Source organism: Dipteris shenzhenensis, chromosome 8, assembly GCF_047967505.1.
Source record: "Dipteris shenzhenensis isolate YYH24624 ecotype China chromosome 8, Dip_SZ_1.0, whole genome shotgun sequence".
Classification (NCBI taxonomy): Eukaryota; Viridiplantae; Streptophyta; class Polypodiopsida; order Gleicheniales; family Dipteridaceae; genus Dipteris; species Dipteris shenzhenensis.
The window spans coordinates 3,850,160-3,862,661 of record NC_141603.1 but is presented as its reverse complement, the minus strand read 5'-3'; the positions used below and the strand labels follow the sequence as shown (position 1 = coordinate 3,862,661).

At 43.7% G+C, this 12,502-nt stretch overlaps 1 protein-coding gene across 3 annotated transcripts in view; it reads right to left on the bottom strand.

The window, feature by feature from the left end:
* Positions 1–514: 514 nt before the first annotated feature.
* LOC147898986 (alpha/beta-Hydrolases superfamily protein) overlaps positions 515–12,502 on the bottom strand; it is a 34,792-nt gene continuing 22,804 nt past the window's right edge. For 2 of the 3 annotated variants that reach the window (XM_087377945.1, XM_087377946.1), the window contains exons 7-10: positions 12,278–12,433; positions 11,204–11,447; positions 2,125–2,441; positions 515–1,954 (exon numbers count right to left, since the gene is read on the bottom strand). In XM_087377945.1, the coding sequence (XP_087234071.1) occupies positions 1,672–1,954; positions 2,125–2,441; positions 11,204–11,447; positions 12,278–12,433 (1,000 nt within the window). In that variant the 3' untranslated portion in view covers positions 515–1,671. Of the gene's footprint in view, positions 1,955–2,124; positions 2,442–11,203; positions 11,448–12,277; positions 12,434–12,502 lie in introns of those variants that run through there. The other variant, XM_087377947.1, reaches the window with a different exon arrangement.

Below are 12,502 nucleotides of genomic sequence, written 5' to 3'. Positions count from 1 at the left end.
GCCTGCCATTGTGTATATTGATCCCCAAGGTAAGGAGATCCACACATAGAGCATGTGCACAAAAACAAAATACAAAGTAATTGAAATTTGTGTATCACAAACCATAAGTATGATCAATACATGAAGTACATATTGCTGCAACAACTCCTCATCTAAAATATCTACTTCTACACGGTGAGTAGTCACCCTTGCATGTCGAAAGAGAATTATATAATACCTAGTAGTGTCAGTCTCTTACGATGCCACCTTTGGTCTCAACAATAAACCAACAAAGTTCCAAATTAAAATTTATCTCAATTAAGTGCTTGCAACAGGCAATTCATGCATAAGCATCTCATCACTTCAGCTGTTTCAGGGACTTTTTGATTTGAGACACGTGTAAAGACCAAGAGGGAAGAAAAAGTTGAAGTCGTAGGACCATAGAGGAAAATGCCATGATGTAAATCCTATGGGGAACAGCAGAAAAACACTAATCCATTTAATGGTTCAATGGCTATTGGTACAAACTTGCAGGTTCTTTTGATGCCTGACCCTCTGCAACATGCACTCTAGAAAATATTATGCAAATGCAAGGGATTCTATCTCCGTCAAGTGCTTCTGCAATAGTGATCCTAAACAAATAACACATCTGTGACTTAATGCAAAAAGTATCCGTGGTCAGAAAAGAGTGATAGTCGTGAAAAGAGAGAGAGCTGCATGCAATAATGTCTCCTGTTCTCTTTCACAGCTCCCAAAATAAAAAATTATTCCATAGATGGAATGACTAGTGCCCTCCATAAACCAATAACCTCACAACTTTATCTGCAATAAGCCTAAGCCTATCCTGAAGATCTTGGGAAATAGAAATGAAAGATCCAGAACACAAACTTCAAGCCATCTCAAAAGAGCCTTGCATGATTTCGATCAGAATAACTCACAGGATTGTGTTGGTCAGAAGGAAAATCAATGTTCAAAAAATAGGTTTGTTCTATGGACAATAATTGACTCTCTGAATATTGTGCTTTGCTCAAACTCGATAAAACTCCCGCTTGGCAGCTTGACGGACAAAATTGCCAACTCCCTTGGCATGAAACATACTCCTCCATAAACTCTGATGCAATGAACCAGATCGTGGGCTCATATACATTACTTTCACAGGATATAGCCAACGTTGTGGTTTCCCTCATGTTACCAGCCTTTTCAGATAGTGCTAATACTGAAGCTTAACTTGGTTTAGTCCCTTGATTCTCCGTATAGGGTGTTCGATAGCTTGGAGATTACTTGGAGAAAGTAAATTTCCCTCTTAAAATCCTGGACTCAGCTGATTTCATCCAGGGGATGCCAGCATGTTGCTGCAACTGATATGCCACTTGCTTGTTGGTGTTGATCTCATTCTACAACCATTCACCTTGGCTTCGGCAGAGAGAGAACATCATAGAAAATAGGTTTATGTCTGAAGTACCAAATTATATACATCAGATCCAGAGAGAGCTGTAAGCTGTCACGACAGTCTATGCTTTGCACATTGCACCTATACTTCTTGTTGACAGCCACTTTTTCTTTTGATTGCACACTGCATCATACATTGTGACTAGACCCTTCCCTGTACAGAGAAGTTTGGAGGGACACAACACTAAAACATCTAAGATCATGGCTCATGTTTTGCTTGAAGCTGTTGTTACATCTTCCTGGTTAAAGTTCGTGTAATTGATGCCAAGGATACAAGAGCAATGCTAACATACCGAGAACTGATACACCAAGCAGCCCAGCCAGTGGATTACCGGCCTGAGCGCCAGTAAACCAATTTGGAGCATTTGCGGCATACTTAATTACTCCAACTCTAATGAAGAGTTGGTTCCCTGCGATTATTCCAGAATGAAGGCCAATTGCTAAATCCAGATCCCCATTGCATCTCACTCTGGCTGCTGCTAGAATCAAGGACAGCAACCAGAGTCCTGGTACAGCTGGGAGAGACCTGCCCAAAAGCAACACCATCATTTGACATAATTTATTCAGATTACAGTATGTTTTCAAGAAAATGGCAAACAATGCATAGATCAGTTTACAAAAGTTGATTTACACGTTTCTGAAAAGGCGACAACTTTCTTAGTGAGAATATATTGCAGGATTTGCTAAGCTGTTTACCCGTGCGAAACAGAAAACATCAGCCCAGACAGTACAGCTGCTTTATGGAATCCAAGGTCTGCAGCAATTTCTTCATGAAGCCAGGACCGAAAAAGCAATTCCTCTACAATGGCAATTGCTAACCCCATTCCAAGAGACTGCATCACCAGCTGTATGATCCTCCAGTATGACACCAGTTTTTGTATAATTGTCTTCGATGCATTAAAACCTACATTTGTGGCCCAACTGAAATGTATGAACCCAAGACAAACGCCCATAATATAGAAACAACTGACCAGAGAAAACCCCACAGCCAGACCACTGGTAAAGGAGTATAGCTGCCAACATAAATCACCTAATGATCAGATAAAAAAACTAGAACCACCAACTTGCATACAAATATGTGCATGTGTAGCTTTTAAGTTCTATCTCATGACCAAGAATTCCACTGAATCTAGGCATAGGAATTGAATTTAGTTTTACAACTTACTAAAGCGCAAGTCTGTGCAGAACCGAATTAGAAATCATCTTCATTTACACCTGGAATGCATCATCCTTCCACCTCTTTGCTGTCTGGATGTGAAAACCTTGTGCAATATTTCATTGTGTATAACACTAAACAAAGACAGGCACACACAGTCATTTCTCACTGCATTTCTGCAGGTTAGTTGGGGGTCTGGCCAGGGCACATTGCCATGGTCAGTAGCTGACTTAGTGGACCTTATTCTAAACAGAAACATGCACACATAAAGCTAACAATATCCCTTTACGAGCAACTTTATGTCATATAAAGGTTCGAGATCCTTCTGTCACTATTGCTACGAGATAATTACTGACATGATTTTCTGTTTGGATCACATATTAAAAGAGTCTAGCCACAAGATGTACCAGAGTAATCCAAGAAGTTCACGGTCAGTATAATACAACCCTTCAGATCAGTGACCAAGCTCTTTGCTGCTGCACCTTCTTGCCTCCTCTGCTGCCTCTCTACTGCTCTCCATGCATTTCCTTCCTTGTACCTTCCTTCTTCCTCTCTCTGTTCCTCAAGGCCTGTCAAAGCAGCACTGGCTTGGAGATGTGGGACTTGAGGGTGGGTGTTGGTGGTTTCACAGGCCTAGAGAACCAGAGCCATTGCATATGGTGATGGTGGTTTCACAGGAACCATAGTTTGGCATGACACATTCCGTACACAAAGACCCATCAAAGCCCAGAGCACCCTTTATCCCTAATTTGTGGATACACGTGGGAGTCAACATACTATAGAGAGAGAGAGGTGGAGTTCATGGATCAGGAATTGTAGTCGTTCTATATAGATCATCTCTCACTGGGATGATCTTAGTCAAGAGATGCAACCACACACATGTCGAGTACCTTTGGATTCAGATCCAACGCATTTCCCAACAAGACCTTTTCAATACAATGTGCTACTTCCCTCCTGAGACCTCACATTTGCTAGGATCTCTGGGAGGAGGCTGAGACCTCACCATACGCAGCACTAAACCCAGACATCATGGAATTTTTGACCCATGAGGAAGTCTTTGCCGGTGACGGCTATGCATAAGGTACCACTCATTGATTTTTGAGATGATTCTAATTTGCTACCTAATGTTGAACTGGATAAGGCAAGCATGTCTCAAGTATCTACAAATGGGTTGGATACATAACATCATCATCTATAATGCTCTGGACAATGACGTTCCTCAGATGGATTCACTTGCTTTCCACACGAAGAAGGGTCACGTGGTAGTTACCTACCTCATGGGATCCCCTGTCTAGCCTCACATATCACTAACTTCTATGTTCCTCGTTACTCCCCAGTGCTGACCATACTTATTTCTTTAGCATATCCATCCCCACCATGCGACACATACTACACCACCAACCTTTCTATGCTATTCATAGATCTTGAAGACATCCCAAGTCTAGAAGATCGTGTTGCTCTGATCACCCGCTCCCTTCACAATGCTTCCCTCAACACCTTCCCTAGACCACACGCTCCACCACCCGACTCCTATTGGCTCGGTCCCTTGCAATAGCCGGCACAATAACAAGTGTAAAGCATTACGTCACCAACTTAGATTCAAAAACCAAGCACCATCTTTCAAGTGTGACGGAGATTATACATGAGTATCGTCGTCTGGTCCACAGAAGAAGGCATTCACTCCCCAGGGTGAGGACAACTTACTAAACATTGTTTAGCAACAATCCAAAGACTTTTGGCAAAAGTTTCTGGAGTGACGGACTCCCTCTCCTCTCACAGGTACCACCCTCTAGCACTTTTATGCATGCACGCTATACGGCATACCTCAAAAACCGTCCCGGACCTCTCATGGCTACTTTGCCCCACCTTTTGTGCATTGTTCACCACTAGTGGCATCAAACACGCAGCTCAATAGCTACATAATGGTCACGCCAAAGATCATGGCCAAAGATCATGATGGGCTATGTACCGAATACATTGTATATGGACTAAGTACCTTGGTCCTAATCTTGGCAAAGCTTTTTAATGAAGCGGTCTACGCTTGTTTTCCCCACACCCGAAGCCTTGAAACCATCTTTCCTATTCATAAAGCAGGATTTCCATGAGCCTAGAAAACTACAAGACCATCATGATTGGGCATGTCACATCCAAGGTCTATGCCTCAATTAGCTAGTTTGAAGAGCGGACCCAGATGATACGATTAAACTATTAACGCCAAACTTTTCCTGCAAATCATGGGCATAGGCACGACTATGTTCCACCCAGCCAACCCCTACTGTAGCAAGCTCCAAAGATACATAAGTAGAAAAAACCTGCATGCTACAGATAGAGCCCACATATCCCTAGATGGATCTAGTCCGCCAAATGTCATCATTTGAGGGCATCTCCTAAATGCATCATATACCCCTCTTGGGATATCATTTAAATCATTTGCCCTTTGGCACATTTAATGCATTTAGACCCCTTAGCCTTAGATCCACCTAGTCTTGTGCCATGTCACTCTCACCAAGGACCTTGACCTTGATTCCTTTTGATCATTTACATGAAGCCCAAACAAATATAATACAAACATTGATCTTTAAAGGAAAATGTCCACTGACCCTTTCGAGGCCATGTTACCTTAACTTGAGTGTAACATTCCTTCCCTCTTCAGGGATCAGAAGTATGGGAATACTCTCCGTAACTGGTATACGGATTCGTAGGTAGCTTCTGATAGAGGTAAACCATGCCATGCAACCAACACCATTAGTATCTTCCGATTGCGTACTTGCATTGTTCCTCGGTCTAGGATTCTTGTTGATTTGTGTCCTGCATTATCCTCTATCTCCTGAAACAAAACAACACCATCGATTAGTAAGCCACCTGTATGCAAATATTTCTTTAAACGAGAAACATGAAACACTGGGTGCACCTTACAACCCTGTGGTAATTCTAATTCATAGGCCACCTTGCCAATATCGGCGTGATAACTTAGCACACTCTGCTGCAGTCAAAGACTTAGAGTGCGAAGGAACTCTAAGAAAAACTTTTTCTCCTTCCTTAAATTCTCTAACGGATTTGTTTTCATCCACATACGCCTTAGCTCTACTATCCATAGCTTGGCGGATGTTAGCTCTCGCAAGTGCTAGCAGCTCCCACATCTGAACCACAAAGTTCGTTGTTGGATTTGTTGGTCTATAACCATAGTTCAGCTCAAACGGACTGAACCCTGCAGAGGAATGTTTTCTATCATTGTAGGCAAATTCTAACAATGGTAACCATTTGTCCCACGTATGTTACCTCAATGAAACATATGCTCTAAGCATTTCCTCTAAAATTTGATTGATTCTTTCTATCTGACCATCCGTTTCTGGATGATCCCCACTACTCATTCCCAACTCAGTCCTTAGTGTCTCAAACACTGCAGTCCAAAAATGACTGGTAAATTTGACATCCCTGTCTGACACTATGGATTTGAATAATCCATGCAAACGAAATATATGTTTAATAAACAAATCCGCCACTTGTGGGGCACTAACAGACTCTCTAGTTGGAATGAAGTGAGCCATCTTGGTAAGACAATCAACTATCACCAGGACAAAATCATATCCACCTTGTGTCGTAAGCAGACCTACAATAAAGTCCATGGAAATGCTCTCCCACCTACCTAGTGGTATTTTCAAAGGCTGTAAAAGTCCGGGTGGCTTCACCCGCTCTGCCTTACTCACTTGACACGAAAAACGTGTCATATATTCATGAATATGTTTTTTCATTTTCGGCCAAAAGAAATCTCGCTTCACGAGATCATACGTTTTCTCGACTCCTGAATGTCCCGCACATGGGCTATCATGGCATTGTTGAATGACTCTCTACCTGAGATCTTCTGATTAGGTACTACTACCTTGCCATTTCTTTTCAGCATACCATCTCTTATGGTATATCTTCCATAAGTTTGGCCTTTCTGGATGCCAGGTCACCCTTTTCCCCGGGTTTGAATACATGAGCCTTAGGCCAAAGGCTCTAGACGAACTCGTCCATCTTTTGAGTTTCTCTAATCTCGGTCATTAGAGCACTCTCTAATACCGTGAAACTCATATTATGCATAATGCGTGACAACGCATCAGCAACTTTATTATCCTTTTCTCTTCGTCAAGTTTAAACTCTTGCATGAGTTCTGTCCAGGTAGCTTGGCGGCCTCTCAAGTCAGGTTGTTTACAAAAATGTTTCAGAGTATCATGATCAACATCAACATTAAACTCTAATCCATATAAATAATGTCTCTATGTTTTCAGAGCATGGATAACAACATACCACTCTACCAGATGATCTAGTGTGGGATTGACGCCTTACCATGGATCATCCATGCGAGTAATAGAACTTTAAGCCTCTCCATGTGAGCCCAATCCACCTCTGATAGATCAAGGTCCCAACATGGGCTGCCATACATAATGGCTACGGGAACCAAAGAATCAAAGAGAAGAGACCGGTCCGAGGATATTGGTAATGAGAGCGAAAGGATTGGCACTAAGCCCAGCATACACCTTGCTCAGTCATGCCCACATAGCTAGACTCATTGTGAATGTCGAGTTGGGGAAAAGCAATCCCAGTTATGTAGCTTGTTGAGACACAAATGAGGCTTGGGATCTCCCCTCCATGTTTGCTGGACCAAGGGCACAGCTGACTAAGGTGACAATGTCACTTGTCCAATGGAGGGCTACTACAAGGAGACCACAGCAGACCATGCAATCATCAACCTCTATCAGGGGTTTTATCCCTTCGCGAACGGTGCCTCTAGCCATTGAGACCCTCCTATATATCTGGTTCCTTACACAGGATCACCAAAGTGATACTGCATTGTAGACCTATAATTTTTCCCGTGGGTTCCGATATTTAGTATTTGTGTTTGTCTTGGGTCCAGATGCCCGCTTAGTGTTCCACTCATTCAAGTTTCTTCTCATTGTATTTGGTTTTCAGTCTCAGATAATTTGTTCTTTCAAAGACTCTCTCTCTCTCTCTCTCTCTCTCTCTCTCTCTCTCTCTCTCTCAAGCATGGGAACATCGGAAGGAAGGGATGATACGTGTTATGGCAGCCAGAGAGGAGGGCAAATGGGTTGTCTATAGAGATGGTAAGGTTATGATCCATGAAAGGAAAGATAAAAGGAGAGGGTACAGGTGGAGATGGTGCATGACGGTACCCAAGCCATGGGGTGAGAGGACAGCATGAATTGAAAATAGCGGTATGGAACTGTAACGGCACCCTATGATCAGATCTAGGGGGGTTCTCAGAGACCTACAATGGTACGGAGATGATATTCTATACTGAAACACATGAGAATCCTGAAAGATGATTACCCACAATCACAGGATATACTTGAGAATCAGCCTTTAGGCAGGAGACGAGAAGGGACAATGGGATACAAGGCTCTGGAGGGGTAGCAGCCCTATTTAGATTGCATCTGAGGCCACTTACAGCTGTGATACAGAAGGAGGAGCACACATGACACATGTGGGTACTATTCCAACCACCTAACACACTGCTGCTCTTGATAGCAGTGTGCTACTTCCCTCCAGACACATCGAACTACGTGCATGAGGTTACTACAGATGGTCATAGCCCTTATGAGACAATCTATGAGGACATAGTGAAGTTTTTCCGGCAGAGAGAGGTACTCCTCCTTGGTAAATTCAATGCGCGTGCAGGGAATAGATAGGTAGAGCTGCTTGACTTCGAGTCAGATCCCCTCTGAGTGCCATAGTAGACCCAGCAGAGTTCAGGATAGAGAGACATTCAGAGGATGCGTCACATGTGATAGGATATGGAAGACATTTATTAGATATGGAGGCGATACATGACTTATCATATATAACGGTCTCCAGCGATGGCCGGGGTCTAGAGGACTTACGTGTTTCCCACATGGAGGGGGCAGCAGAACTGTTGATTACTTGATGGGTCCCCTCACCTTTGTGACACGAGTACATGACTTCATAGTCCCGCCTCCCCCCCATGGCACCAGTCACTCATACCTGTCTTGTGCATTTTGATCATGCTCTAGATGCAGTTTATATGAGCCTCCTGTCTCGCAGGCTAGCGACTCCTCTGAGAGATGTTGCAGACTTCGCCTTGGCCTTAGATGCATTCGTATCTGCTATACATGATGCTGCCACTAGATCAATCCCCACGACCAGATCTACGGTCGCTCCCTAGCTGGGAAGATGCCATAGAGTTCTTGGTATGATGAGGAGGAGATGAGATCTCACCTTATATGAGAGCAGGCCTTGGGACACTTGACAAGATCTAAGGCACACTGATCTCAAGTCGCTTCATGCGGCATAAGAGGCGAGCTTTCCTCTCACATAGTATGGATGAGATGATCCGATTGTTTCGTGGAGGAGACCCCAGTTTTGCATGGGGGCTCTTGTCTGAGAAAAAATCACCTATACATATTACAAATCCAGAGGTGTGGCACACCTGTGTGACATCCCTCTATGATGTCCCAGCTCAAACACCACCTAACATGTCCACTCTTCCCCGGCCCACCATCTGCATCCTCTTCACTCCACAGAACGTGAGAACTGCATTACGTTGGCTCCATAACCGGACAACGCAAGTCCGTGAGGGCTTACGGACTAAGCTTTCTGCACACGGACAGGAGGTCTTGGCCCTAATCTTAGCACAGATGTTCAATCATGCGGTATGTCATGGTTTCCCTTCTGCTTGGAGTACCACTACTATTGTGCCGATACACAAAGCGGAAGATCCCATGGGCACAGGAAATTATCGCACTCTCATGATTGGTCACGCTGGCCAAGATCCATGGGTCAGTACTAGAGAGAGAGATCGGCTCCCACACAGAGTTGCATGGGCAGCGAGCATTGGGGCAGACTGGTTTTAGGAGACATCACTCCACTTTAAATCATATCTTCACCTTACGGACAGCAGTCATTGAGGAGGCATGCTCGCGATCTGCACACTGTGCACATTGGATGAGGTAGAGACATAGGAGCACTTCTTATGTATCTACCCCATTTACTATGAGATCTGAGGACGCTACCACTGCCTTTTCTAGGAGGGCTTGGATTCGGGCCTCTCTCCAGCTTGATTCACTTCTAGGACCAGATCTACATCAGTCTCTGCCTGATGGAGACGAGACATCATAGAAAGACCCTCTGTGTTAGTTCACAGAGCAAGAGAGGGCTACTCAACACTCTGGTGGATCGAGCTCAGCAACACATCACAAACTTCTACACATTCGAATCTGCCCATGGACATGTCGGGATAGAGGAGGAGGAGATCGACAACATGAGAGCAGTATGGACCAGTGAGACAAGACAACGACAAGGGGAGATATAGCCAGAGACACTGGAGCCACCTGCAATGCGGCGACAGAATAGAACACACAATGGAGGTTCAGCCTCTTATAGTTCAATTGGGAGGAGACCACCCGATCAGAGATTTTACTATCAATATGGCCCACCAGATAAAGAGAGCTCGAAGACCACGCCCTTCACCACAGCGTGAGACGACCAGACAGACACAGATACAAGATATCTTTGCAGTTCACACGAGGGCCACCATGGCGCTTGGATATGTCTTCCTTATCTAAGACTGAGTCTAGCTATTCGCCACTAGTTTTAGACTTGGAGTTTACATGTTTTGTATCTCTGATTTTAGTCTAGCATAGTACTCAGCAAAGGGTCTTAGTGAGCCCTTTGCTTCAGCCCTTTATGGCTTGTATGAAAAAGTGTCACTTTTGATTTTGTACTTGTCTAATAGGCCCGCGAAACCTTTCGAAGACATTAATACATCTCTCTCTCTCTCTCTCTCTCTCTCTCTCTCTCTCAATAGGGTCTCGCGGGCCTATGGGACAAAGTACACAGAAAAGCAAACTCATACAAGCCTCAGTGGGCTGAAGCAAAGGGCACACTAGGACCCTTGCTGAGTACTAACCTATGCTAACAAAGTCATATCATAGAAATAGTCAACTGCAACTGCATAGTGGGCCAAATCAATCTATATAGTATCAGGAACAAACTGAAAAACAAGTCAGCCTCGGCACTGGGACTCAGAAACAGAATCAGAAACCGAAGCCTGGTACAGTGATGGCTGTGTGGTGGGCTGCGAAGATGTCTCATATCTGTGTCTGTCAAGCTGTCTCGCGCTGCGGTGGGGGATGCGGTCTCCTCATTCTCTGGACTCTCTCGGCTATGTCCAGAGTGACCCCTCGTCTTTGTCGGTCCCCCCTGAGGAAAGCTGTGATAGGTTGGACCTCAATAGAGTGTACTCTGGGGACTCTCTGTCACGCATGTGGTCTCTGACCCCTCTTTCGGTGGTATTGTGCCGGCTGCTCATCGAGACTGCTCTCATGTCGGCTAGCTCCTCCTCCTTCACTCCACCGTGTACGGGGGCTGACTCAAATGTATAGAAGTTTGTGACACGTCGCTGGGCCCGGTCATCCTCATTTCCTGTATTAACATTAATATATATCTCTCTCTCCAAGGTGGATCAAGAATAATTGCACTCCTACTCCTAGGAAGGAAGAATTCCAACGTATGCAGTAAGACGATTACGTCAAATTATCCAGTACAAATTATTTCCATTAAGCAATCAACGGGAGCTTTGAAACTTCGAAGCAAACCAACCTGTCTTGCTTTTGAAAGGGGGAGAAGCTTTAGACCATACTGAGAAAGAGGCATATCATATCCACGTATTTTTCTTCCCCAAATAGTTATCAGAATGACAATTGCACCATACAATCCTGTCACAGCAGCCATGGTAGCAACACCACTAGCTGAACTAGATGCCCATTGTTGCAAAAGCGCTGGAAGCAAAGGCACAATAACTGGCAACCAGAGTAGCAACACCATGATGATGAAACCCATCAATCTGAAAGCACATAAAGATGCTATTTAGCTGAGCGAGAAATCAACTTTCACTAAAGCAATAAACCAGATATGGTACGACATGAATACTTTCTAAGGGAGCAAATGGTGAGCCCATAATGTTACTATAATGCCATCAATTAACAGACGTGCCTACTATATCTTCAGAAGAGGACATGGTACAATATCACCTCACTTTCCATATATACAAAAATTAACTCTTTATCATGTAAAAAACAGATATACTCCATGCAACTCAAGAGAGAATAAGCCAGCTGCCAAGCTTCAAGTGTCTAAGTAACCATATGTACTAACAAAGGACCTTAGATCATTCATTTTTCTAGCATTCCTTTGACTTCTAGAGCTCATACATTTTGTGCTCTTTTGGAATACAAAAGGTCAAAGAAGGCCACATGCCTAGAGAAACTTCATCATTACATTACCACTGAACAATTGCGGTAAAGGGCATTTCTCAACTAATTACAGAAGAATACCATGATATATTGACATGAAAGCATTGAGTAGCTAAGAGACAAAATTACATTACACATCTGCAGACCATCTCAAGAACAAGATGCATCCCTTGAAAAAGAGAGGAGAAAAAATGACAATATCGCTATTTCGATCCCTGCTACTGTCAGGATATCCATGTTCTTCTAAGGGAAATATTGATGATGATCCCCAGTAATTGTTAGGAATCTCTGCAAGGACAGTGAGAATAGTTTCCTATGGCAATATTTCTTTCAACTTTGGAGTTCTGCTTCTTACTCTTTCGAAACCGACTGTGCAGGTATGAATGCAAAAAAATCCCACCATAAACTCATTATCTCATACCTCTGATGAAGAGGTCGATCTGACATATGAAAGAATCCAAGAAGCCTGTCTGTCAGACTCATAGCCCCTCGAAGGCCACCCCAAAGGAGTGCTACTTTCCCGATATATCGCAAAATGCCTCCTTTCTGACCTAAACCTGCTAGAATTGCAACCAATCTGGAACATGAAGCATACAGTTCCAGATGGAGCAGAAAAACTTATGTGAAAAATGCAGATCAGAAGATT